This window comes from Ixodes scapularis, unplaced genomic scaffold (genome assembly GCF_016920785.2).
Source record: "Ixodes scapularis isolate PalLabHiFi unplaced genomic scaffold, ASM1692078v2 PGA_scaffold8__174_contigs__length_109621045, whole genome shotgun sequence".
In the NCBI taxonomy this organism is placed as follows: Eukaryota; Metazoa; Arthropoda; class Arachnida; order Ixodida; family Ixodidae; genus Ixodes; species Ixodes scapularis.
The window spans coordinates 81,818,348-81,846,321 of record NW_024609883.1 but is presented as its reverse complement, the minus strand read 5'-3'; the positions used below and the strand labels follow the sequence as shown (position 1 = coordinate 81,846,321).

Here is a 27,974-nt window from a genome sequence, read left to right as displayed (position 1 = left end):
CTATAGGGACAATCAAGGCCCGTCTAAATGATATTTTTCTGGGTAATACCGGCATCGTTAACTACATTCTAGCAGATGTGGACATATGAAGAACATTTCGAAGCGTCTGTACATTGTGACTTGGTTTCTGCAAAAATGCAGTGGTCAGTGTCTATTTTTTTTTTTTTCACATAATCGACTTGATGTGGTCGGGATTGTAGTCGAAACCCAGGTTCGTGATCCCCGAAGGGGCGTTGTAGAGCACCATTTCGTCTGGGTCCCCAGGTCCCCATCGGTTCTCAGGCGTGAACGCTTTTCGAGGGTTCTAGAATCGGGGAACAACAAAAGTGACTCGTTAGAAACTCTGGCGAAAAAAAATCCACCTATGGGGTGGAAAGCCTCAAAAATTAATGTGCACATCCCATGTATCGTTTACAAGTAGCAAGATTTTTTTCTTTTTTAACAGGAGCATTAGACATAACGGTTTGCGTCTGACGTCATCGCATCATGGTGGTGGTTGGAGCCACTAAATGAGCTACGCGTAGAGTATCGGCACTCCGTTCCCAGATCTGTTAGTGTGCGCCGCCATCTTGGTGCTTAGAGAAGTGCAGACGCAACTGTCTTTCGTCCCAATTAAAAAACAAATGTGACTTCCTCAGCTTTAGACACTGCGTTAGGGAGCTCAAGTGCTATCGTTTTGCATGTTCGCGAACTGTTGTAACATTTCTGGAGGACGGAAAAACGTATCCTGCGATTTCAGATAAGGCTTCAGAAAACCGGCATCCATGATTTTAAGTACCAAGATGACTGAGATGTCGTTACTCTGAAGCGTAGCTTGTTTAGTAGTGGTCATGCTTACTTGTTCTGGTTAAGAAAACAAGTCGGATGGTGCCTAATGTATGCACCGGAAGGTATTCGCTCAGCAGCACTGCCACAACAACGGCCGCCGGTATGACGTCAATGCAAGCGACGTATAAAACAGCCCACAGAAAATACCGTATAGGTCAGACGTTGGATGCGTTTATGTCCACATATACATACATACATATATATACATATATACACACATATATACATATATACACATAACTTTGCACGAATCCTCTGAGAACTGACCTTCCAGTTGATCAACAGCATAACAAGGCCCCAGATGGGGATCTGCGCCATGGAAATAAGCGCCAGGAACCAGCCAACTCCGTCGGCCCAGGCAGGATACTTCACAACGTCGTCATACATGATTGGCTTGTGCTTGACCAGGCCGTAGACGAACAAGAACTGCGAGCAAAAATACGACCGCATACATAAGGCATGTGCACTTCGCAGAAGGTTAGAAAAGGTATACTTTCATAATAAACGACATCTCATGGTGGTCACCTCGAGACCACAGTAACGAAACTTCGTGTCCTTGCTGAGCAAATGATCTCGAGAAGCGGGCCATCCTCGCATATCTGTCTAATGATTATAAGCTCCCCGTTTTGGGGCCTATTTTTCATGGTTTTGCTGATTTTTGATATTCATTTTTGGTGTCAGACAAAGAATAGACATATCTTGGCTTATGCTTGAGAAGAAAACGAAAAAACGAAACAGAACATATTAGGATGGGATTCTCCAACTTCGGGGTAGCATGCCCGTAAGCCGAATACTAGAAAAACGTCCCGGCACCAACGAGAGAAGGAAAACGAAATAAAAGGTCTGGTTTCGAAGAACCCCGAGCCTCGGTGCTTCATTTTCGGAATATATCGTTGCATACAGGAAATACTGAACCCTGCTTACGACCTTACTTATTGTAATCTTACCGAAGTGTCTACTAGCAAAATAACACTTCTAAAGTCAGCCTCATCCCAGCTTTGGGGCTGTTTTGCCGTGTAGCGATTTCGAAACGTCGGAAGCAGGATCCCTTGTGATTGACAAAGCAAACTTCAAAGATTTAAAGCTTTTCAATAAAAATCTAAATTAAAAAAAAGAGATTGGGCGGGCAGTTTTTGGAATCATTCTGTAAATACTGATAACGCGGAATTCTATCTATAGCAACAACTTACTGGCTCAATTTGAATGGGGGTTTATTTCGGCAAGCTCGAAAGTGATGTACCTGGACAGGGTGAAACTCGGAAAGAAAATACTCACTCCAAGAATGAGAGGACAGAAGACGAGCCAGCTGACCTTCCAGTACCATCCAATCTCGTGTCCCAGCATCATTTTCAGATCGGCGCAGAACCGCCGCATTCCTAAACACAAAAATCGGAAACTTACAAGTGCAACTTTATGTCCATTTTTATACCAAGGAAAGTAAAAATTTCCCCACGCTGTGTAAATTGCCCGTAGTTGTCCCATTTGCAAGAACGGGCAAACCGTTCACACTGCAGCCTGTCGCCCTCTGTGCCAACATTTACAAAGCAGGTTGTGCCCGCACGAGACAAGGTAGAGCTATGAAAGTACACGGTAGCAAACGGACGGCACGTTGCAATGGCGTGACTAAGGTTCAAACGGGTTAGTTCAGGAATGTGTGCATGCAAGACAGAGCTCGCACGTAGCTCTTCGGGACCTATCGTTATACCGTTACGACATTGCGAACTCTGAAGGCACGCAAAACTTGATTGGCAGAGAAGTTTCTTCCTCTGATATTTGTATTTTCATCTGGGCAGCGGTTCCATACCGCCAAGGTGCAGCCGTCTAACCACGGTTATCAAAGGTCCTATAGGCTGCACCGCTGACAGTGCTTCGGAGTGTCTACTCTGCTCGGTCGTCCCGATATGACGTTAATACCCTGCTCTTCAGTGTCAGTGAGATAAGGTGCTTCTCGGTTTCATCTAAGCTGTGAAGCACTGTCAGGAGACATCATAGAGGTCAATCGTCTTATAGTTCGCGAAGTGAGACATTTACGGTACATTAAATGACTGCTTCATGTTTCATCCTGAAAGGAGATGGCGATCCGCAAGAACGTACCATAGAACCACATAAGACCGACGATCTCGCAGATGGCGATGAACAGCACGGCGCCTCCTCCAGCGTAGGTGTCCATCAGATTGAGAATGTATTGGCCACCCTGGAAACAAGGACAACAATATGGTTCTTAATTTCTAGGCTAGGTGGCGCAAGCTACCGCCCGTTATAAAGGGTACAGCCGTTAGCATCCTTCCATCCATCCATGTGCAATGTTATAAAGGGGCCCCTAAAAGCTGCGCGCACGTGGTTCCATAAAGCCACAGTCGCAAATAATTCAGCGTACAAAAAATACAAAAAAAGCACTGTTTACTGCCAATATACGACGACAGAAGTGTCTGCGGACGCGCCTCGAGCACGTTCAAAGCGTGCTTGCTTTATGCGGAGCGCAAGCTCGTCTGCTTCGTTTGCAGGGGTTGTGGTGACGTCAGAAGGCTGAGCTCTGATTGGCTGGGATTGAAGGATAGTGGGTAGACCTTAAAGCAAGCTGCCTTGAGCTGTAACCATCTATTCCCCCTATCCTTCAATCAGAGCCAATTAGAGATGGGCGTTCTGACGCCACCACAACCTCTGCAAAAGAAGCAGACGAGCTTGCGCTCCGCGTACATTTGTGTGCTTCAAACTTGTCTGCATTTGCGCAATCAACGGGACAAGACCATCATACAAGGAGAAGACATGCCTCGAGCGTTGTCTGTAGACTGTCGTATCTATGATTTATTATCGGTGTGAGCGCGGCTTTCAGACACATGAACTAGACATTTACAAAGAACGCTTAGCGCTTGTCCCTCTGCTCGTAGATAAACAAACTAAGAGATTTGATTTTTTTAAAATAAATATTGACGTTTAATAGTTTGCTTAACACGCTACGAAAAAAAAAAAAGAAACACGAACAACGTCAGATATGTCCTGTTATTTGTGACTTCGCTTTCCCTGTTCAGTCTTACCCTGCTCAATCACAGGGTAAGAAATACTAGCTGTGTGCGTGTATCAAAAAACAAAGAGAGAGAGAGAGAGAGAGATCCTCTAAATAACGAATGAAGGCCGTAATCGGCGTCGCGGTGTGTATTTTTTCGCGTCCCCGTAAGACAGGTGGCACGGTTAGAGATTATAGACTCGCTTCAGCAAACGGTCCCAACGACCTAATACCTACACTAGCGGTCGTTAAGGGGTACGAGGGAAACAATAGGCGTACCTGCATGACGCACGGAATTCCAAGAAGGAAGCAGAGCAGACAGATGCCGAAGGTCAGGGGCACCTTGTACTTTCTGGAGTTTGGAAACTCGTCGTAGAAGGCCGTCAAGAAGGTTTCCAGCAGAGCGAACTGGAATGAGACGAGGAAACGCGGCGTCATTTGACTGCTGAGATTAAGGTTCCTAGGACGCCTGTTCGACTGGCGTGATTGATTGGCCTTTATTGGAGCTCAATTTAAACCGTGTGCATTGCCCACAGCTCATCAGCTCTTTGCTACACTGGTGGCGTTCCTAGAAACCACCGTGAACAAGGCAGACACCTATTGACATGTGACCAGCCTGTAGACTGGGTAGCCATTGGAAAGTTCAACAGCCATAGGTTTAAACGAGGTTGCGCCTGCACCAGTTAGTTAGATGCGCACAAAAAATTTGAAGCCTACCACCCGAATCCCGGAGTTGAGTTATTTCCACAGAAACCTGTAACGTAATTTGCTGCGTTTATGAGGGCACACTATTGAATGCCTATCCCAGACATAGTACACAGGTTTACGAATTCCATTTTTTTATAAACAATGGTAGCAAGAGCAGTGAACAGCACTATTAAGAGCAGCTTACTGTACTCCGAATACACTGCTTTTATGCGACGCCGGCCTTGCGTTTCATAGGCGCAGTTTCTAAACAAGTATTCCGAGCAATTTAACACCATCTCAAAAAATAAACCCTTTAGATTTTAAACGAATAATTATCTTTAAAACTTACCTCGCTGTCGAGACCCAGGAGAAACAGCATGAAGAAGAACAGGAAGGACCAGAGTTGCGGAACCACCAGCCTGGACAAGGCTTCGGGGTAGGCAACGAACGCCAACCCCTGACCTGAGAAACGGAACGACCACATTAATTGGGATGCCTCGTAACTTCATAAATTGTAAAAAAAAAAAGAAAGAAAGAAAAAAAACTTAAAAAAAATGACACGAGAAAAAAGGTTGCTATTGGGTGCATTGGTGCCAGTGTTGTACTCGTTATTTATAAAGGTAATCGATTATAATTACTTTTAGTTAAAAAGTGTTTTATTATATTACTTGAGAAAAGAAATGGACCATTAATTGAAAAAGTAGCCGTTACTTTGTCAGTTACTCCAGATTGTCATAGCGGCAAATTTCTTTGCTGGTTTGAAAAGGGGCCTTTTCTATTGCTCTTATTGAATTAGTATCACCGGATTACAAACTACTGATTTCGTCAAGTCACCACTTTTGGTAGACCGTCCCCCTCTCGGAGGCTCGGTTCAAGGATTCATGGGTAGGAAACTTATGAAAACAAAGGAATCAATTAGGAAGGCGAGAGGAAAAGCTTCTTTGTACGAACTTGGAGAAGAAAGATTATTAAAGTGCAAAAAAAAAACAAAAAAAAAAACGCAGGAAAACTGGTGAACTACCCCTATAAAAAAGAAACAACCAAAAGATGACTCACAATGGGCAAAAATCAAGATTTCTGGAGCTCACTCTAGGTCACAACACCTAAATGGAGCAGACAAGATATGGCTTCGTTGATGGAAGGAACGTTCGCACTCGTTTGTGCCATGCTCTTGCTACTTAGTGCCCTCCCCACCCCCCAAAAAAAAGAAAAGAAAAAGAAAAAAAATTATGTTTAATTTGGAAAATAGTGTCTTCTGACGAAATGCCGATCGCCTCTCTTCTAAGAAGATTAGGTTGCCTGTCATATCATCTTTAACATTGTCTGATTTTGGTTATCTAGTGGGTAACTAGCTAAAGGAGATTTGAGCTGACCCTTTCTCCAGTCCTTTTAGTCCCACTTAGCAACTTTAGCTTCCATGATATTAAGGATATTAGATTTACATACCTGCTTTGGCAACATCCTTAATGTCGATTCCAAGTTCCGTGGACATGTTGCCTAGGACTGAGAAGATGACGATTCCCCCAATGATGCTTGTCAAGAAGTCCATGGTACTGATGAACAGTGCATCCCTGCAAGAGCGTGAACACGACCAGATTGTAATCATCTCGCTCGCTTGGCCATCAGCGAACTCAATTGGGCCGATAAACTGACTTCGAGCGAAGCTGAAAAGAATTGTGACAACTAACCTGTGAACAGGGTTCTTGAACTTGTTGTAACTTCCGAACATAATGATGCCTCCCCAAGATATGCCCAAAGAGTAAAACAGTTGTTCCGCAGCTTTGCGCCAAATCTGCAAGAATGCAGACCGCCGCTTGATATCTCCATCGAAGGTATCAGACTCGCTTGAACGAAGCGATGGCTCGCCGAAATTCCCAACTTACATCAATCTCCAGAAGCCTGCTCCACTCGGGAATGAGAAAATACTTGATGCCTTCTACCGCTCCAGGCAAAGTGGCTCCTTTGATGAGTAGAATGAAGAGAACGAGGTAGGGAAATGTCGCTGTGAAGTAGACCACCTGCAATGGGGGTGAGAAAGATAAATATACAAATCTTCCAGAATGTTTACCTAGTGTTTTGGTCGTGTTACAAAATGAAACACCCCAACACCAGTGTCACAACACTTTTATAATATCTTCTCTGTACACACAGCCGAGATTTTTCCAAAGTGAACAAAACCGCGATCAGACTGCTTAAATACATCATAATAAAACAGGCTACAAACGCTGTTTGAGGTGTTTTTGTTTTCTTGTATGAAGGCGCTCACATTGGTCAAACGAAAACATGTCTGGGGCCATGTTGGACGCATGTATGAAGCAAACTTGCTTCGAACATGCTATCCGCACACACTTCTGTCATCATGCTTGCATCGAACACCGAGTCGTCTGTATGGTGAACGAGCAGTGTAGCTGCGGCTTCGGCAGTTCGAAACAACTGCTTCAAAATTGCGTAACGATTGCGAATCTTATTTTGAGTTCGGTTTGCCTTTTGTGAAGGTTTGTGACACCAAACGCTAAACGCTGATAGTCGACAGCCCCATACCTTTCCGGTAGACTTGACTCCCTTCATGAGACAAAGGAAGACCACCACCCAACTGGCAAGGAGGCAGAGGCTGAGATCCCAACGAACAACACCGAGCTCCTCGATGCCGCCGGTTATATTGAGAACGTAGCGTCTGAAAAAATAAAATATAATAAAGCACAGGACAACTAACGTTAACATATATACCAGGAGATCTTTCTTTCTTTAACACAAACTTGCAGCCCGCTCGCAATCCCTTGATGCCATTTCCAGTCTGTGCGAGGTAACGAACCCAGAAGATGCTCCGCCTCCAACACACACTGGTTGCCTTCCCGCCGTGCTTTGGATGCGCGTGGTACGAAAAGTTATGAAGGACACAAAGCTCGCAGTCGATGTGGAGAATCTTGGGGATTCTTAACCTGTCACGTACCGACTAGAGCGACCAATCGACCCTTTTCAAGACCCCCTCGAGACACCTTGGTGGTCGCCATTTCTTGATCGCTCAAAGTGTGTGATTAGATCCGACTACTCGCCGAACACTGACGCAGTTCTCGTGTCCAATACACGCTCAGGGTACGCGCCCAAACAAATGGCGGACAAGGAAGTCCGGATTCTCGCGGAACTTTTCTAATTGTCCCCTTCATGTGTCGGATTAAGATATACGTAGGTGCATCTTAGATTAGCTTTGAATTATTTTATCGAGGCGTACACAATTCAAACGCAAAAACCAACAATTTTTTCGACCCCCCCCCCCCCCCCCCCCCCCAATACTCCCATACCTTGTAACATTACGTCGCGCAGCGCGTGCATAATGCGGAAAACGTCATCTTTTTTTAGTGGGGCAACGAGGGTTGAAGGTATACATTGAACTGCTTCAGAATGCACGAATGAGAACTCACTCCCAGAACTGCTGACTTGCTGTTTGCGTGGCGTTTGTACAGTTGCTGTAGCGAGCCGTGTAGACGTCCTCGGGAACGAAGACTGTCATGTTGTCGGTGCCTAGAACTGCAATACCGCTCGTGATGTTCGTGGAGTTCATGTATTCTTGGATCAGATTCTTTCCGGTCATCACGCAGCGTTCCTAAAACAAAAACAAACGAAAAATGATTTTGAACAGTTTTTTCACAAGCACGAAACGCGGACAAGTTCTACAAGGTTGACCTTTTTACGAATACACTGCTTACTCTCGAAAAAATACCAAAATAAGAATGAAAAAAAAAACTTTAGGTACGCTATATATATGATAAAGATAATTTTAATTGAATTGAAAAAGCCGCTCCAGCGGCTTTTTCTTTTTCTTTTTTTTTTTGCGTGCTTTAAGGGCACTGCTTTCGCACTGTAAACCAATTTGGTCACGAATGCGCATGCTCCGGCGCATTTCTTTGACAAGTGAAAAGCATATTACAGTACTTTTAAAAGCTATATATTAATGTATTTTAATATTTTTTTTCTTATCAAACGAGGTGTCGATCGTGCTCAGCTTTGGAGTTTACGTTGTATGCCGTTTTTGTTTTTAATAATAAAACAAAATGATTCAATCCAAGCGTGATCTTCGTTCCATGCTCGCCAACATTGCAGGGGCCAGTTTATAACCCTGGGCTGTGTAGTGCTCACGTTGATTCTTAAAATTCGGTAAATTAGGAACCATAAAAATTAAGCCTATCAGTAACAGCATATAAATATGTATTTTAGTCATTTTTATGCTTAAATAGTATATATGAACATCAACGCACTTTATTCTAATACACAATATGTCGTGACGTCATCTCACAATTCGCATCACAAAAAACACGCAGTATTTTTTTTTTAATACATGTTCTCAAGACCGACATGTCGCTTTACTGAATTGCTTTATTAGCCGGCGTAGACGAGTGCCTAGTGAAATATTAATTCCGTCAAAAACCTCGGATGCACACACTTACCACATTTTTGCTCCGGACATAGCACGTCTCCAGGTCTGCGCCCCACCACTCGTGACAGTTCACCCAGGGCAGCTCGGAACGGAAGCTTTGTGCCATGTAGAAGACCGTGTAGGCCAAGATGACGTTGTAATAGACGGCGACGATTAGGGACACCACCACCATTGCAACGCCGACACCTAGAGGCGAAAACAAAATTGTCTGGTTATTTCCAATGACCGATACTTGTTCTTCTGTGTGAGCCTTCTCAAAGCATAGATAACAGAAGTCGAGAACGGTTCTCTCGGACTATACTGCAGAAGTTCAGCGCAGTTTTGTGTACAGCGCGAGCATTAAGGCGTTTGGCCGTATAAATATATATTTCTTTAAAGATTAATCGTTCAAAAAAATTGTTGAGCGAAGATCTCGCCTAAGCTTTCGACAGCACTGCATAGAGTTTATGAGAGGGTGCAGGAGTATATCACTTTCTATACATTCCATCCCTTCCACTTATACGGAAGTTCTACCCCCGCCCGTTCCGATGTGGATGAGTGTCGTTCCGGCGTGCGGCCGTGTATCACTACTGCATGATGCACGTTAATTAGAGGACTAGGCTCCGATTTGCCTGGAAACTTTCTGAACACGCTAACAAACATCGTTGAAATAGTAACCCCGATCATTGGGCCAAAAGACATCTTTTTTGCGAAGTTATTGAATTTACAATATTGGTCGTCGCCTCGTTTTTCAAACTTAGTCTCTACTGGCAACTATGAAAAAGTGACGCCTGGGGAAGGCAGGGGTTCACTCTTTGGACTGTAGACTTTGTTCCCAACTGAGTAAAAGCAGTTTCATGTTTGTCAAACGAAAGCTTTGGGAGCTCGCTCTAAGCACTCGCGCAGCAGCACGAAACAAATGCTTTGGCATGCATGGACCATTTCTATAGACTGTCCGCTCGACCTGCAAGCCCGCCTTCTCCTGACGTCACGGTACTGAAAAGAGCGGGTATATTTGTAGTGGGCTTTGGCATCATTCTTACTTGCCGATTTCCCAATAACCATTTTGAATTTCGCGATACTACCATAGCATATCGGAGAGGGTAAAGGCCGGCAATTCCGAAATACAGTTAGTTGGGGTAACTCAAAAATTCACAAGGACCTTGGTTGCGTTCACTGGTTAATTTTTTTTTCACCTAAAGCGAAGACACAAGACGCCCATTGGGACCAACTAACGAACACCCCACTAGATAGACGTACACACAACACGGCTACTTCACTTATATGCACGGCGATATTAGAAATCGCAGGGTCAAACTTCGAAAACGACCGAGTCCAAAGGATCTGTAAATGCTAACTCACCCTTGGCGATGGGCAGGCACCTCCAGACCGAGAGTGGTCCCAGACTCGTGAACTGACCTAGGGCAACTTCCATGAAGTACATGGGCTTCCCTACCAGCAGCATGAGGATGACGTAGGGCAGTAAAAAGGCTCCTAGATGAGAGATGTACACCAGAACCAATTTTTTAGACTCCCGGAATATAGTGGGTGTGTATATGTCATACTGGCTACTTAATAAATGCGGAGCGTGTCGAGGCCCGTGCATCTATCAATGATATTGCTTCATTAACCAGTAGCAAGGCGGAAAAATGAATCCCAAAGCAAGAAGCGTGAAAGGTGAAAAGCCCTTTGTTTCTTAAAATGGTAGTGGCTATAACTGATTGGGTTAGATATTCTACATTCCCTGAGTTACGGGGACCCAGAAGTTGTGTAGGATGCAGAACCTTAGTTTTTTTTTTCTCCTATAGCAAAAGGCGAAACGACTGAAGTTTGTTCAAAGAACCAAGTCGGAAGCAATGCGTCCTTTTTCAAGTAAAAGATATATAAAGAAAGAGTCCAATTGCTTCTTTTTTTTTCAACAGAAAGTAACTGTTGTTGTTTTTTATTCCTAACAAGTCCCGCTATGTGTTATGCCGATAATCCCTTTGGTTCAACTAAGGAGCTGAATAAGATAGTGAATCCATATTATATAAGACATCAAATTTAGAACAATCCTCTAGTGAATGTCGTATACAAATATGTTCCTCGAATACCAATTTATGTAGCAGTAAAAAAGGTACTGATCATTCCTAAAAAAATTTAAATTAAAGAATTAGATCCCTTTACCTACTAGCTGAAAGTATATACACATATATATATATATATTTTTTGTAGATGTTTTAGATTTGTAGGATAATGCTGACTGCCGCTGTCTAACAAAGTTTCACATAATCTGCGAGTGCAAAAGCTCACGCACCTCCGCCATTTTGGTAGGCCAGGAACGGAAACCTCCAAATGTTGCCGATGCCCACGGAGAGACCTATACAGGATAGAATAAACTCCGTCTTGTTGGCCCACTGACCCCTCTCTGGATGCTCTTCTTTGGCGACAGGACTCGCAGCCTCTGCTGCGTGAATGCCATTCTAGAACGAAAAGAAATGACAAAAAAAACATCAGTCAATATAAACATAATGTGTTAGCACAGCGTGCGATCACCGCAGCCCAGCGAGCACAGGTTCGACACTTTGTTTCAGCTTAAGTCCAGACACAGCCGATGCTACAAGCATGTGGTCCTGAACAATGCTTGCTCTGCACGAGCCCGAGCGCTTGACAGGGACGCTGAAAGCCCGGAGCTCGTTCAAGTGAAACGGAGTAATCATAAGCAAGAATGCTGATAAAAGCACCGGCCAGAAGGCCTTTCTTTTATCGATAGCACAGTAAACAATCCAAACAAAAATAAATATTCAGGTTCCTCGTGTGCATTATTCTCGAGTGATGCAGAATGAGATATACTTGAGTACAACTTTCCGAGTAAATAATGTCAATGCTGTGGGCTCTCGCGATCATTGAGCGCCGATCAAGAATATATGCACGTCCATACTTTATACTTCTGAAAGGCTTCAGAAAGTCGTTCTCTGCTCTAGATTGTGATGGTTTACTACGCTGCGTAGGTGCGAGTAAAACCAACATACTAGCCTATATCCAAGCATTATCTGATCTAGACTTAACGATCGCATGGTGCGATTTCACTTGCGATTTCGCAATTGATACGTCACTCGTACGAAAAAAAAAAATCTGGGGGAAGTTGCTGTGTTCGACGTAGCATGCAGCTGCAAATTTTCAAGCAAAATCGCGTTATTCGAATCTGTCATTAAAAACAAGACCACATGTGCAGGAAAAAAATAGGCGAAAATTGCATGATTTTTGTAACATAAAAAAATAGTTCCACACCATTTTTGTTTTTTTACAAAAAAGCCGCGGGCATAGTTTTTTTTTTCTTTTTTTTTTGTCGCACAAGAATTTTATTAGGCTTTTCAAAAAACTAAGAGTTCGATTTTCGTGCAGTAAATTCCCTGGTTTCTTGAAGGAAGCTGGAAGGAATTTCGCCCATGCCCTGAACTCAGTTTTATTTTGGGTTAATAATTGCACACGTGTTCCAGCAATATTTGTTTTTTTTTTTTGGGGGGGGGGGGGGAGGGGGGTAAGGATTTCGGTTTTACTAACAAGGTAAGAGGTACGCGCGAGTGGGCTTTCACGGAGAAGAAGTAGCTCGTGTCCCCCTGTCGGGCACGAGGGCAGCATTCGGGGCTAAAGAGGAAAAAGCAGCGGGACCAGCGGACCAGCAACCCGGTCGCCCAAACAAGACGCCGCCGGCAATGAGGCTCCGCCAGCCGCTCTGGGTCCTGGTCTTGACCACCGGGATCGTCATAGGGGCCGTCTTCTTCTGGGGGGCACGCCAGACACAGCCAGCCCGATCCAGAGCATGGTGCGTTCCAAGATCGGGCACCGTCCTTGTTCCATTCGCCTTTCTCCCTGAAGCCTAGTTCACATGCAGCGGTTTTGGCCCTAGAGCGGCGCGATGTCTGCCGTCGCGGCGCTCGTGCCGCAGAATTGCTGGTGCTGGCCAGAGCGCCGCGACGGCAGAAATCGCGCCGCTCTAGGGCCAAAACCGCTGCATGTGAACTAGGCTTGACGCCAATACGTGACTTGCGCGTGACGCCATCCCACTGTTCCACTTAGTCACTCACACCAATTCTTGCCGAGAAACAAAAACGTATTCAGCGGCTCGAAATATACGTGCTGCAGAAGGTCCGAATAAAAACCCGCATATTTGGCACCGCATAAAGGAATCGAGAGGATTCACTCGCGGCCCTATAGCTGAGTTTGCGGCTGTTGAGCGCGTGTTGAGGGCAGGCTTTCCGCAGTTCTTCTGCAACATTCTTTTTGCGTTTTGTTTTCTCACAGCATCAGGATTGCCGGTCTTTTTGGCCTATAACTATAAGCTCGTTTTCCCTCAAATATTGTAGTTTTGTTTTTGTTTGTTTTTTTCACCGCAAAAATAAATTGCGCATTGCCGAACGCTCAGTTTTCCGCAAAAATCTAAAGCTATCGGTTCGAGTGAGATGCCACAAAGTTTCATCGCTAACCGCTATCTTATTCAAAAGTTATCAGGGATTTTCAAAATATTTAAATGAAAAAGATGGGGCCCATTTTTGAACTTTTTTTTGGTAGCGGCGCCATAAAGCTCCGTACAGTCCAGGGGTGCTATGTCGCGCTTTTTGCACTCCCAGGAGACTTGGAAGAGGGAAGTGACGTCAACGACACAGCAAATGCAGATTGGATGTTGGCAGAAGAAAACGAAATCAACACCCAATCTGCGTTTGCTGCGTCGTTGACGTCACTTCCCTCTCCCTAGTCTCCTGGGAGTGCAAAAAGCGCAACATAGCCCCCCAGAGCTCTGTCAGACGCCATTTTACCATTAAAGATTTCGGAAAATCGCTTATAACCTTTGAACTAAGCAACGGTTTCGTTCAAACCTTTCGGCGATGCGCTTTCGGTGATGCGCATTTCCTTTTGCGGTGAAAAATATAAAGAAATAAAACACCACTATTTTGGGGACACCTTGTCTCTCACTAGGCCTATCTCAGAGACAGTCGAGGAACTTGCGATGAATCTTGACTTGCAAAGAAAGCTGGGGGAGAACCGCCAGTTTTCCTTTGTGGTCACACTGTTCTTGTAGTGCGCAGAAGCGATGCCCTTCAATAGGGGCATTTACTGAACGCCGGTGCGCTGTTCACAGAGCGAGGTCACATATATAGGCTGCTGAGGCCGGCGATCTTGATGGTGTGGAATGCACGTTGCAAGAGAATAACCGTGGAAGCTTACCGTCAGCACGCGTTCCGATGCCGCGGCGTCAACTATGGCCGCCAGTAAATACTTCCTACAGCTGCTGATCGGACAGCAGCACAAGCCATGCCTCTGTCTACACCGTGTTGGTCGTTCAGCTTGCAAGAGCGACGGCATCCTTCATATCAGTGGCCGTGCTTCGTGCCTTCCATTCTGGGTTGAACTTTATGTCATTTATAGCGGCAGGTGTTGGGAATAGGAGAGTTTTAGCAAGTTGTTTTCGAGGGCCCAGCATCCCCAGAGGCGCGCGTCAAAGCATGCTGCGAAGAGGCACTGCGAGCTCGCCATACGGATACCGTTATACAAAAGAAAAAAAAAATCTGATGAAACTTCCTCGCTATAATATTGACATCTGGTAAAAATGGTTCTTACGCTTGAAAAATCCTGACACTTTTCAATCTTACGCCATGAAAAAACGTCTCTATTCAATATTTCAGAAATGTTCTATCAAATATCAGGCTGTTGGAACATAGCGTCATTAAACTAGACCCCATGGGAAACTTATTTATTTATTTTTAGCTTATATTTGTTGAGGTTCTCGATCAGATACGTGTTGCTAAAGGCTGAAAAGCCTGACGAGGCCTTTGCCCTCCACAATATTCTTGGCAAATCAACGGCCCCGGAAGGAAGACAGCAAACTTGATTGTTGGCTGTCTTCTTGAGAATCAAGCATCTTCAGATAGGTTCTTTGTTATGCTCAGTGACATCCAAACAGGTCCTGCGAAACCGAAAGAAGCTGGCAGGAGTGAATGGTCTTGGAAGTAGTGAATGGCTTTAGAAGCCTGGTGAATGGTCATAGAAGTAGTGAATGGCTTTAGAAGCCTGGTGAATGGTCATAGAAGTAGTGAATGGTCATAGAAGTAGTGAATGGTCATAGAAGTAGTGAATGGTCATAGAAGTAGTGAATGGTCATAGAAGTAGTGAATGGTCATAGAAGTAGTGAATGGTCATAGAAGTAGTGAATGGTCATAGAAGTAGTGAATGGTCATAGAAGTAGTGAATGGTCATAGAAGTAGTGAATGGTCATAGAAGTAGTGAATGGTCATAGAAGTAGTGAATGGTCATAGAAGTAGTGAATGGTCATAGAAGTAGTGAATGGTCATAGAAGTAGTGAATGGTCATAGAAGTAGTGAATGGTCATAGAAGTAGTGAATGGTCATAGAAGTAGTGAATGGTCTTGGCGTCAAGCAAGGGCATCGACTTGTGGGTCTCTTGCAGGAATCGGACTTCGTTTGACCGATCCAGGTTTCTACAGGAGCGGAGAATCACCAAGACCCGTGTTTCAATGTCACCCATCGGTGGCACTGGTTCTGCGAGCGCTGATGCTAATGTTGCTGTTGCCATTGGTGGCGGGGTTGTACCCACGGTGTTGCCCCTGCTAGACAGGCCATCACTTAGAAGCGATGTGAGAGTGTGTAGCCAGCCAGTGTGTGAACGCCTGGACGCCTATCTGCGAGAACACCTGGAGAAATACCAGGAACCCTGCGAGGATTTCTACGCCTACGTCTGTTCGCGTTCTTGGGCCGCCAAGGACGCAAAGGTATGCATGTGGGACAGCGTTTATTTGTTGTGCCTTCGAATTGAGTATCAACGAAGAAAGAGATCTGGCATGAATATTTTACTTTTTTTTCTCCTTACTGTCAAAACTGAGATGTCTAGCTTTCATCACACCGCGCGGGACAGTTGCAAGTTAGTGGAAGAGAATCAAGTACACTCCCCAACAATTTTAGTATGTATGCATAGTGCTAACTCACTTGAATCTTTAAAAAACGCTAAAGTAAAAAACAAAAATCCGAAAAAAAATTAAACAACTGTGAGGCTCGGGCAGTCGCAGCGTCACCATGTTTTTATCTATAAATGTCAGTTATGAATTTTGCATTGATATGTTGATGAACATGTGTTTGTCCTGTATTTTTTCTTGGACGACTGTAGGTCGACAACGCCCCATACCTCGTACAGACTTCGGCGAAACTAATGCACGCTCTTCCGAAGACGCTCCACAACTACTTCAAGATGAAGCCTCAGACCTATTACGACTTTCCCGGGACTTTCATCAGCCAGGCCCTTTTCTTTATCCCCAACTGCACGTCAATCTACAGTCGGAACGGACTCGGGTGGGACCCCTGGCAGGAAATGCTCCCTAAGCTAGGCCTTGAAGGATGGCCGTTCACCAGAGTTCCCCCGAACAAAAACATCTCAGCCATCGCGGGTCTTGTAGACCGCACCCTGGGCGTCTTCCCCTTCACCGAGATCAGGGTCACAAAAGAGTATGTAAAGGGTCACGTCGTCCAACTAGACGCTCCCAGGACAATCTTGCGGCGTCACCAGCTATGGCACACTGGGGAAAACGTTTTCAACTACACGCAGATGGTAGCGAGAGCGTTGAGCGTCCTTCGCGTCCTCCAGCAGGTTGACATAATTGCCGAAAACATCGTTATTCTGGAGATGAGACTTGAAGAGGCGATCGAGTCAAAAACATTTAGTCCGCCCTTCCTCAGGACGAAGGCAGTTGCCTCCCTGTCTAGGAGTACAAAGTGGAGTTGGGTAGACTACATCAACTCCATCTTTGGCTACGCGTCTAACAGCTTCGAGAACGTGGAAGATGTTGCCACGGGCTACTTCAAGGAGCTTGCCGAGATCATGGATAACACATCGTACACAACGCTGACCAACTACATTGGCTATCGGGTTATGGTGCATCTGGCTCCCCTGCTACCAGACGAAGTCAATTTCCTAGTTCCCCTGAGTTTGGAGAAACCTATAGTAGGAGTCGGTGAGCGATTTCAAGCATGCGTGCATCTCCTTGAGAAGCTTTTTCCTTTTGGAATGACAGCGTTCCTTAGAATGTCCCTCGGAGACATCCATCCGCTCAAGTACTCAACGTTGTTAGACTCTCAAATTGAGACGATGTTCAACCACACCCAACGCCTCATGTCAAACCTCGCGAAGAACGCTTACTGGCTCAACCCCATCGAGAAAGTTATTGCGAAAGAAAAAATAGAACGGATGGACTTCGCCTTCATGGGCACCGTGAAGGATCTCAGCATTCCGGCCGTCTATTACAATGCACAGTCTGCGCCTTTCGACGGGTCCAAGCTCCTGCAAAGCTTCTTCGACATTCAGGCCGGCACCAAGAGAGCATACTTCGACCCCTGGCATCGAACGCTGGACCTTGATAACCAACATCACGTGAGCAGCCTCCGACCGGACGTCGAGTATGTCCGCGGCCGAAACCACCTCTTTCTACCGTACGCAGTGTTGGCGTTCCTCAAAGGTTGGACCAGCAAGATCGAGCCCCTCTTCATCCCGATGGTCGCCAAGTTCCTCTTGAAGGGTCTTTTTATGGCGGTGGACGAGAGAGGCTCCTTTGTTGACCACCAAAGCAGGCTCCAGGACTGGTGGAGCAAGGCAGCACTCAAAAAGTATGGCCGCATCAAGCACTGCTTTCGAAAACAGTACACGGACGAGATACAGCTCAAGTTCACAAACGCGGATCCCATGTTGGACCTGGAAGACAACATTGTCGAGAACGCAATAGTAGCACCGCTGTACGACTACTATCTCGACGTTCTTGGCGTGGACACTGCTACCGCCCGAAAGGCCAGGGCACCCATCGGAGGCTTCACAGTGGAACAGCTCTTCTTTGTCTACTACGCGCTTAGTCACTGCGAGCAGGACAGCGCTCCTTACGTGAAGAGGCTCGTTGAGTTTAGAGAGACGCCGCCTGACGTTAAGCTTAATATTCCGCTGCGGAACTTCGCCAAGTTCTCGGAAGCCTTCGGCTGTCAGTCTGGGAATGAAATGAGCCCTCAGGATCGTTGTCTGGTCTGGTGAGATTACTCTTTTCCCGGTAAATAAAATGTCGGGAGGCATGAACGGGTGTCTTGCAAGCTTGCCGCTAATGTCAGATATGTTATGCCATTTCGCGAGAATAATGCATAATAAAATTATTATAAAATTGTAGGTTGGTTGCATGTCGATCCCCACGGCCTGTTTTAGAGCAGAACTATTATTTTCACGAAAGGGTAGCTTTATTTAAGGCTCCTGCTGCACAAACAAAACACGTACAAACGCTCAAACGCAAAAACAAAAACAAAAAAATGAAAATATCTTTGCCTGTCTACATTGTTTACAGCAAATACTACACTGCAGCTTGGCAGTGCGCTTATGTTCGCAGAACACGAGCGAGACGATCACTGTTTAAAGCCACAGAGGAAAATTACATTAAATTTACCATCTGGCAGGGGGATAAGCCTGGCTTATTTAGTGAACCTATACTCATCATAACACGAAAAGTAAAGGTTGTGCGCATCACTCACGCGCTGCGCGAGTAGTTTTTAGAATATTTGATTGTCCAAGAAAGAATCGAAGTTTTTTGGCGTTTGAAACATGTCCGTCTCGATAAAATAACATATTTCTAAGATGCACCTATATTTTAATTCAACACATGAAGGGGGAAATTAGTAACGTTCTGCGTAGAGCCGAAATTGTTTTATTATGGTTCTTGGGGCGAACACGGGTATAAGTTCTGGCGACAGCAACAACAGCAGCAGCAGCAGCAGCAGCAGCAGCAGCATTAGACACAAGAATGTTGGGTTTCATAACTTTCCGAAATTCGCCGAGCAGGCAGTAAGGGACGGTAAATAGGTCTTGTGTGTGCTCAGAAACAAACACGGATTCCGACTGCCTTGTTGTTGAGAATAGATTAGGATAAAACCGACAGAACCGCGAAGTGAACCCTGGGTCGGAGGTGTAGTGTGATCCTGCTTTCCTCCGATCGTGTTTGCGTCCCGAAACGCCTGCTATCTTGTGTTCGGCACTCGTTCGTTAAACACTCGACCTGTGTTTACCGGTAGCTTTCTTCGTGCCCCCGACTGGTTACGCAAAGTCAAATTATCAAACGCTATTTTTAAAACCTGCCTCGAAGGTAGAAGCAACGAACAGGCACATTGCATAAACTATAGCATCGGCGAAGCTCATTTCCAATGTGTAAACTAGCGCCTCGTTTGCAGAAATACCCCAAAACATTTTTGCCAAAGCAGAAAGCCAAGTTATGAACAATGAAAAAACGTTGTGCATTGCGCAATGCACCATAACGCAGAAACAACGGGGTCTGAATGTCTACAAGGGCAAATGTTGCTCAGCATGTTTGTCGGCAAACCATCCAAGTATTTACATGGTTGAAAACCCTGAGAAAAGGATAAATAAAAAACCGGACGAGACAACTTTTGTTGTCTTGTCCGTTTTTGTATTTTTATTTAGCCTCTCCTCTGGGTTTTAAATTTGTCGTTTAACCAGCTAGCCTGCACTGTTCCCCCCTCTAACAACTACGTTGCAAAAACTAACACTAAACCCTAGCCTTATCTTTAACAAACAGTGCGGCGGGTTTACAAATGTCGGCTACAAGAGATTGCGCATACATTGATGTTTCTGCCCAAAACGTGTCTCTATCAACAAAAAAAAAAAATAAAAAAAATAAAACTTGCCACTATACGTGTGTGCCCCTGAACAGCATCACGGCTCAAAAAGGGCTTAATTAAATCGTAATTTCTTTCTCGGGAGGGATTCATTGAACCCGTGGTGCTAGTCTACAACATTCCCTCCTAAACACTGCAAGTGAACTTTGGGGCCAAAGCATGAGACATACCGGTGCCCCTCGAATTGGGTCGCGTGTTCAAATACCAAGGACCGAAAGAAAAAGCCAGGCAGCATACTCCCGCTTTCTTAGAGTGGGGGAAAAAAAAGCTCAACTCTTTTGCTTGTTTTGGTAGTGTCATGCGTCAACGAAGGAACAAGGTGACGGCAGCAGCTAGGCTTTGGACCTGCGAGTACGCAGCCTCCGCGGTTCTACCGCGTCCGTCGCGTCCTTCAACAAAAGTTATGGCGGCACCCAAGGTTGCTTCCTCAAGTTCGCTTATGCACCGAACGGTTGGTGAGATCGGTCCATTGGTGTATATGGGTCAGGTGCCGTCAATTTCCCCGCGATGAATAGGTCACGTGACATACCTTTCCTCGCCAAATTTAGAGCAAGATGCACACACGGACGAAAGGACGGCAGGACGGACACAATCTTGGGATTGGGGGCAGAGTTAAAATTCATTTCAAGCTTTAATAAAAAGAGGACTTACCATGACGGCACCGTCTCCATTAGAGATGATTTCCGCTTTCTTCTCATCAGGTTGGAAGGCCGGATTGACGAAAGCAGGAGCCTCCAGGTGCATCTGCAAGAATGAAAAAGAAAAAAAAAATCACCGGATGATAATAAGAATCACGCTTCGCGTAAACCTAAACAACTCTCTAGCCTTTTTTTTTTCCCCCTTTTTTTTTTTACGGTGTGTGGGTGTTTATAGCTTTCGTTAGGTAAAGCGAAACAGAATATAGACCAACACACTGTTTGCACACAAGTTCAGCGTTTGCCCATACCTGGAGTTGTCACTGCGCGTGCCCATTTGTCCCAAGTGCAGCGTCTATACTCCTGCGGCGAGCTGATCCAAGCGCCACCGCAGGGGAGCGCAGGGGAAGCTCCTCCCACCTCTTTCCACTTTAGCAGAGCGAATGCTGGAAAGGAGGCGACCACGTCCTCTCCAGCGTTTGCTCTGCTAAAGCGGAAAGAGGTGGGAGGAGCTTCCCCTAAATTCTTAAACCTGTCAACGGCATAGATTAGCACAGTCAGGCTCAGTTGCGGAACTCCCGGGGCCACTCCTCACTCCCTTCGGTTCGCCTCCCGTCGTTTGAAGCGCCATCTAGATTTTAGTTTCAAAACTGTATTTCATAGAGGGTTTGGCTGGCTGGCGTGGCCTCGTTGACAGCTCGTCAATTACGTCACTGACACGCAACGCGAACACCGAATGGCCAAGCCCAATTCGCCATCTTCGAGCCCAACCGACGCCGGGGACCTTTGCCCGTTATGCTTGGCTGTCGGCTTCCTCCAACGTACGACTGTTTAATTGTGTTTCAAGACATCCGCTAGCAATATTTGGACTGTGTCGTGTTTATTCAGGAGCCATATATTAAGTTAGTTCCCGGTTACCTAGTCTATTCTCCCTACGTACGCGGCCGGCAACATGATTGCCACAATAATAGCCTGTATGACGTCAGTGCGAGACAGGTGTAGGAGTGCTCAGATAACCTACTGCTTTCTATATTTCGTTACAGCTCAAGTCGAGAAGCAGCCATTGCTATGAGCGCGAGCATGTGGCCCTGAACAGTGCTTGCACTGCACTATAAGGAGTATTCACTGGGCGCCATATTTGTAAGTGATGTCTAGAGCGCATGCTCTGAACGAGCCCACATGAATAGGCTGCTAAGACCGGCAATCTTGCGGGTGCGAAATGCACGTTACAAAAGAACTGTGGAAGCTCGCTATCAGCACGCGCTCAGCATTCGCGCACACAGCTATGGCCGCCAGTGAATACTTCCTATACTCTGTTTCATACTTAGCGTGCAACGCTGTCAAAGCTACTGGCGCGAGCGCGTGGCTTCATCTATGGTTTCGTTTGCGCGAGAACGCGTGCAAATGATCAGCGAGATCAAGCCCCACGCTCGCGCCAGTAGCTTTCACAGCGTTGCACGCTAAGTATGAAACAGAGTATAGTGCGCGTGATTGTCAGACGCTGAAAGCCCGGAGCTCGTGCTTGCAGCATCGGCTGCGTCTGGACTTAAGCGAAAACGGAGTATAAACTACTCGTGATGGGCGGCGCGAGGTGCCATAAATCCACTCGCATTGAGCAAACTGGCATGCGTCCCAGAAAAGTGTCCTCGCTGACGGTGTAACACTTTGCAAAGTCGTCGTTTCACAACCTTATTCCTCAGGAAATACAAGACATGTATAGTGGGTGGGTGTATATGCGGAGGGGAACTGGGGGGAGGGAAGGGGGCGGGGAGGTTCTGATAAATATAAAGTCTCATAAAAAATGCAGAGGATGATAGCTTTTTTTTTTTTTTGCTGACGGGATGACCGTGAATGGGTACACGGTCGTATATAAATCAAGCTGACATTCTAGTCGTCTTTAGCGTCACCTAAGCAACTTTGACACCCACACACTTACGTCACATTAGAAGGCATGTACACGTTTCAGGGGAAAGAAAAAGAAGAAAAAGTAATCAACCACACTTGGGCCTTGAAATTTAATGCAGTGCATTTTGCGGTCTCTTAGCAGTACCCCCCGTATAAATCGCACCCGCTATAAATGACCGTTTTCATCGAAACCATTGGTATCTCATTCGAACCCTCAGTCGCACTTCTTTGTATGATCGCAGTGTCGCTGCGGTCACAAAACCAATGCTGTCACTCTTCGACCATTCTTCGGACCACCGAAGGCAGGGGTTTCACCAGGAATCGAGGGGGGATTGAGAATAGAGAAGTGTTGCGAATTAAGGGGATGCCTTCAGAAAAAAAGAGGGGGGGGGGGGGGGGGGGGTGTAGGGAAATCACTGATGGGAAGAACAGGCCATTGGCTGCGGCTCTGCCCTACCGAAAAACCCAGTAGAACTTTTCGCTATCTGGATTATGGAACCGAAAATCTATCTGAATTCTATCTGGATTTTAGGTTTTCAGAAATTACTCCTTTGTCGGAAATCTGGATTTCGGGTTTGCAGAAACAAATTTCTGCTTCCGTAATCCAGATAGTGAAAAGTTATACTGGGTTTTTTGGTAGGGAGTCGACGCTACGACCCATTAGAGCCAGTCTAGCAACGGAAAAAGTGCATATTGGGCGATACCTAGCGCCACCTAGCCTAGTTGTACGTCATTCAATTGTCCCTCGATAATTTCCACCGGTCTTTCTATCTCTTTTTTTATTAAAATTGGTTTAGGTGTTGATAACAATGGCAGTGAGTGCCGTGACGGTGCGCTTTGGGATCTGCTTGATTGGCTGGCCATCGGAGAGCATAGACCTTTGCAAAAGTCGCCTTCCGCGCTCTGCCATCTTCGTCTGCTGGGCTGTGGAAGGCCTTCGGAGCACGCCGCGCGGTTGCTTTGCTGTGCGGTACTGTATATCAGACGCTGAGCATGCGGCCACAACTTACTGACTCAGCATTTTTCATCCGAGTACTAAGCGATGCAAGGGCCTCGACTGCGGGCGGACTTTAGAAAACGGAACGAGGCATATCTAGAGGTGTTGACGTAGTAGGCACACTTCCCTCGAAGGACTCGTGCTCTGGCATAGCATCACACACGTTCCGGTTTCGTTCGCTGCGTCGGCAAAAAAAGAAAAAGAAAAACCAGTACGTGCGAAGGTTTTTTCCCGCGATTGTCGAGGCAACCTCGCGTGCATTTATCCGTCGATCGGAAACATTTTTTTATTTTTTTTATCTCGAGCACTTTCGACATTGCACCGGTGTTTACGCTAGAAAACAAGACGCTCCCCCGGGATTGATAAAGATCGGGAACCAATCCGGCGAGTATATTGTATACGTGTCACCAGCTGCGTTCGCAACTACCAAACAAGCTTCAGGTCACCGCACTCCACCGTGGCATTTATTTTACCGGCACACAACAATGTGAAACAAAACCAAACTTGTCACAGCGTTGTAGTTTATAGCTTTTTAATGGAGCTCGCAATCTCAAAATTTGGTACGGCCCTCAGACTGTTCCTCGCTAAATCTAGCGGGGAGTTTGACATCACGTGACCTGACCTGTACACCAATTTAATCTGCCCACTAAACTTGGCGAGAAAATGATCGTCATGTGACCTGTGCACCAAGTCATTTTCCCCTCTATAGGTTTGGCGGGAAAATGATAATTGCATAGGTTTTTCACTCCCCGAAGCGAATGTTTATATCATCGAAACAAATTTGAACAATGGCTCCTTTAATACTGCCATTTCATGCACCATTAAACTATAAAAATAAAAAAAAATGTTACTTTTTTTATTTCAGGACATTCATACGCGAGCCCTTTCGTAACGGTGGTTCGCGAACATTTCTTGGTACCCAACACAGCTGGGCCTTACCAAGTATCAAATGCTTTGCTCATTATCGAGTTCAACGAGGTTTCTCGTGAACGAGGTGGTGAAATTAATGTACACCACAACCTAACGTTTGCTGTCCGCAATTTAAGTTCTGCTTGCGACGACTGGATTATAATAATTACTCGCCGTACCAATTAGTTCCCTTCAATTAAAACTTATGTGAGCTGCTAGTTTGTATGAAATATTGCCTATGCGACGGTTTACTGTCAAGAGCACACGTATCGCCTATACAGACTGATCCGCCACTGTAGGGAAAAAAAACGGCAGAGGAAAGCTCATAGTGACCCGCTTACACAGTTACCATTCGACCTTTCAAAGTGCAATGCCAGCGCATCGTGACATGGCAGAAAGCTCACGAGTCACGGAATAATATAAGGTATACAGTAGTCCACTCTCAAAAAAGTACACTCGTCTTCGTGCGTTACCATTTTGAGATCAACCTTTAGCTTCTTTCTGAATGCGAACACACGCGTGAGTTCAATGTGCCCGAAGAGTGAACATTTATTCTTAATACATGAAAAACGGATTCATGGGAATCAAACGGGGGCGGTATTTTGAAACATAAAGATCAAGCAAAACGCTACGATATACTGTAAAAATGAACTGCTGCAATCGTAAAAAACGTTAATACAAAAGAGTTTAAAGAAGCTATCAGAAATACCAAAAATTACGCAATCACAACACTAGCTTTGACATGTTTAATAGTGGAGTAGAAAACGTGCATTACAAAAAGACACAAGGAATCCATATATGTATAGAAGCAGGAGACAGATTTTAGAAATTTTAACGGTTGCTCTGCAGCCTGCTACGGCCCCATTAAATGTTACCAAATGTTTCACAACAATAGCTTAAAAATAAAACACAATTACGCTACTTGTTTTGAGTTTTCAGAAAACTAACCCTAGGTACAAACATCTTCAAGCGATATGTAGAAATACGCTAAGCGGAAGAAACATAGCCAGCAGTCATAACCCTCCGGAACTCAAGACATGCTGTCCAGTTCGTGAGCTCGATCTTGGAATACATCGACACAAATTGCAACACTAGAGATCGCTACACTAGAGCTCGCATGCTTCACCACGCAGATTCTCGACACGTTTTCCGGGAAAAAAAAGTAGAGAAGGGACGGTAGGGCTGTAATAACAATAATTTGGAAAAAGACCGGCTCTGCACGTGGTACCAGGAAGACCAGGAAGTAGCAAACACCGCAGCATCTGAACCACGGCCATCACATCCCACACCATAAATTCAGCACTAAACCTGATACAGTTTGTGCATTTGCTGTGCGAGAATCGCCCATAAAAGCTAAGAGGTGCTCGAATATTTGGGGCCACTTATATATTGTAACTTAAGAAATTCCAAGAGAAAAATGGCATGTGCGAGAGCTCACATAGGCAACGCAACCCTTTGATATGTATACCTAAGTTTGCCCGGCGGATGATATCAGTAGACTGGGGAAATCACATAATCATGGGGCTGGGACAAGTCTCGATGTTTGTATATTTATACCCGCTCCCAAGCACATCAGAAAGACGACACAAGCTCGGATAGCGATACCAATAAATCGAGCTGTAATGGCTAGCTGCAACCTTGACCCAACTTCAAAGAATTGTGCGGTGGCATCGTAATTGCGCGTTCCATCGTTCTTGGGCACACGGGAACCTGTTTAGAATTCTGAAATTATCTTTGGGATCGTAATTTGTATGGGAAGCTATAGAGAGGCATAAAATCCAACACGGCAAGTCACGTGTAAAAAAAAAAATCGATCTCAAATATTTCGCTAACTCCTTTAGTCTCGTAGGCTCAGGTTTTCAAAACAAGGTGTTTATCAGCCGGGTTCCCGAATATATACCAGCACATGTGCCCTCTGAACAAGAATTAGGTCGTAAAAGAGCTCTACAGCCGAGGTCACACTGCCTATACACCATATAAAAGACAGTGTGCATACAGATTCGAATGCGAGTCACCGCGAGATCCGTGCTTCGAATGCCGCATAGCAACGCGTTCAGAGGAGAAACTTGGCACGCGGCATTCGAACCACAGATATTGCGGTAACTCGTGTTTGCAGACTTTTTTTTGTTTTGTTTTGTATCATGTACAAGTAGTGTGACCCCGTCGATCCTAACGGGTTCATCAGCTTGCCATATTTGGCACTTTTAAAAGTTATTTTAATGACCCCCTAAAACGGTTGGAGACTTTTTCAGTGTGTGTTTTTACCGGCAGCCTTGGGGTTTTTTGAATCATGAAAGACTTCACTGACGTTCTGATCCTCCTAGTGTTTCTACGCACTTCAATGAAGGCACAATACACGGAGACAAAAGAAGCCGCGTGCAAGTCGGCACGCGTTTGTGCGTGCGTGTTCTGGTGCCTTTGTTTTTGGTCCTCGTGTTTTGTACGTTCGTTCTCACATACGATGTACGCCAACGCAGTAGTTCATCTTGAAGTGGTAACTAATTATTCGAAGGGCCCGATGCCGTTCAAGACAGGTTTAAAAGGCATGTTGCGACGTGGCAGTGCGAGCGCTCACTATGAAGACGGAAAAATTACTTGACGAAAGAAATGAAAATAAACAACTTTGCCGGGATCATTGTTCCTCGGGCGAAACTATCGTCCGGGAACCCTTCAATATGGGGGAAATTTACTAATTGATCATGTGTACACTACATGGCAGTTTTTTGTATACGGGCTATAGCTGAAAAACGGCTATAGGCTCATATCGGCCTAAAACCTTCCACCGCGAAAAAAAAAAAAAAAAAAAAAAAAAAGCAAGGCCGACCGACGTACGAGAACAAGGAAAACTTGCAATTGAAAGCTGCAGTACGGGGAATACATACCAATAGGCTGTCGGCCGCTCGGCAGGAGTATTACAAGCGGATGGGCAAAATGCAAACTACCGGATACCACGCCACAGGCAGACACCAAAGACTGCCTTTTAACTGTCAGAACAATGCGGTCCTGATATCCGAAAACGTCAGGCTCCTTTTGTTTCCATGATGACTCAAAGCGAACAAAACAGACTGTGAATCAGCAGACACCTGGTTTAGGTTGTTGTGACGCCGTCACAGAAAACTAAACGCCATCACAGAAATCAGGAGTGTCGCTGCAACATTCCGAGAAGTGCGACGTCCCCGACAAATACGGTTTGAGCGAAAACAGCGTTCTACGCCTTGTTTTCCGAGCAGACGACGACAGCGAGCAGACAGCGGGCGCTCCCTCAACACCACGAGGAAAAAAAAAATACTTCATTTCTTTCGTTTTCTCTTTTTTGAGGGGGGATTTTATGTACACGGAGTAATAATGATAGATGAGGAATGTCAGCCCGGCGAAGCCGCAGGGGAGTTCGAGCGCTTGAGACAGACTTCACGCGCCCCTTCGCTCGTGCGCTAGCTTCAGCGGTGTTTTCTTTCACAGTCTCGGTCGAGACGCCGATTCTAGCAAGCCGGCCCTAGTTTCCGCAGCGCGAGCTTACACTCCATGTGCTCCAAACTGCCAACAAGTCAGTTGCATTGCGAGCTGCGTCAGAGACAAGAGCGTGGGGAAAGGGTGCATGGTCTTCCCATAGATCCTTTTCAAAAGTCCGCCTCAAAGCCCATCCGCCATTGCTTGATCACATACTCTGAGCATGTATTGGGCACGAGGACTGACGTCAGCGTTCGGCGATCACTCGGAACCAATCACATACGCTTCGTTCCAAGCAATGACGACCGCCGACGGCATTGTGAAACACGTCATGATTATAACCTTATAGTGAGCGGATGCGAGACGAACAAAAAGAACCGACCCCGCAAGCGACGCATGAACATGACGCCATTTTTCTGCTCAAGCGATGCGTGAGATCTGCCTCGGG

General features: G+C 45.6%; 1 protein-coding gene across 1 annotated transcript; it reads right to left on the bottom strand.

The window, feature by feature from the left end:
• Positions 1 to 154: 154 nt before the first annotated feature.
• Positions 155 to 27,023, bottom strand: LOC8039016 (sodium- and chloride-dependent neutral and basic amino acid transporter B(0+)). The gene is made up of 16 exons (XM_029968921.4): positions 26,962 to 27,023; positions 20,285 to 20,377; positions 11,227 to 11,392; positions 10,293 to 10,424; positions 8,962 to 9,137; positions 7,939 to 8,120; positions 7,061 to 7,193; positions 6,403 to 6,537; positions 6,208 to 6,311; positions 5,966 to 6,090; positions 4,869 to 4,981; positions 4,112 to 4,240; positions 2,923 to 3,022; positions 2,104 to 2,204; positions 1,096 to 1,254; positions 155 to 304 (listed from the first exon to the last, which is right to left on the bottom strand). The coding sequence occupies exons 2-16, from the start codon at positions 20,375 to 20,377 to the stop codon at positions 167 to 169; spliced, it is 1,986 nt and encodes a 661-aa protein (XP_029824781.2). The 5' UTR covers positions 26,962 to 27,023; the 3' UTR covers positions 155 to 166.
• Between the last annotated feature and the right edge of the window lie 951 nt (positions 27,024 to 27,974).

Excerpts from the sequence above, each read along its gene's own strand:
- LOC8039016 (XM_029968921.4), bottom strand. The coding sequence starts at position 20,377 with ATGCACCTGGAGGCTCCTGCTTTCGTCAATCCGGCCTTCCAACCTGAT. Across the intron at positions 6,091-6,207 it reads TTCAAGAACCCTGTTCACAG|GGATGCACTGTTCATCAGTA; the intron begins GTTAGTTGTCAC and ends ACGCTCTTGCAG. Across the intron at positions 1,255-2,103 it reads TCTGTCCTCTCATTCTTGGA|TTCTTGTTCGTCTACGGCCT; the intron begins GTGAGTATTTTC and ends TTTTGCTCGCAG.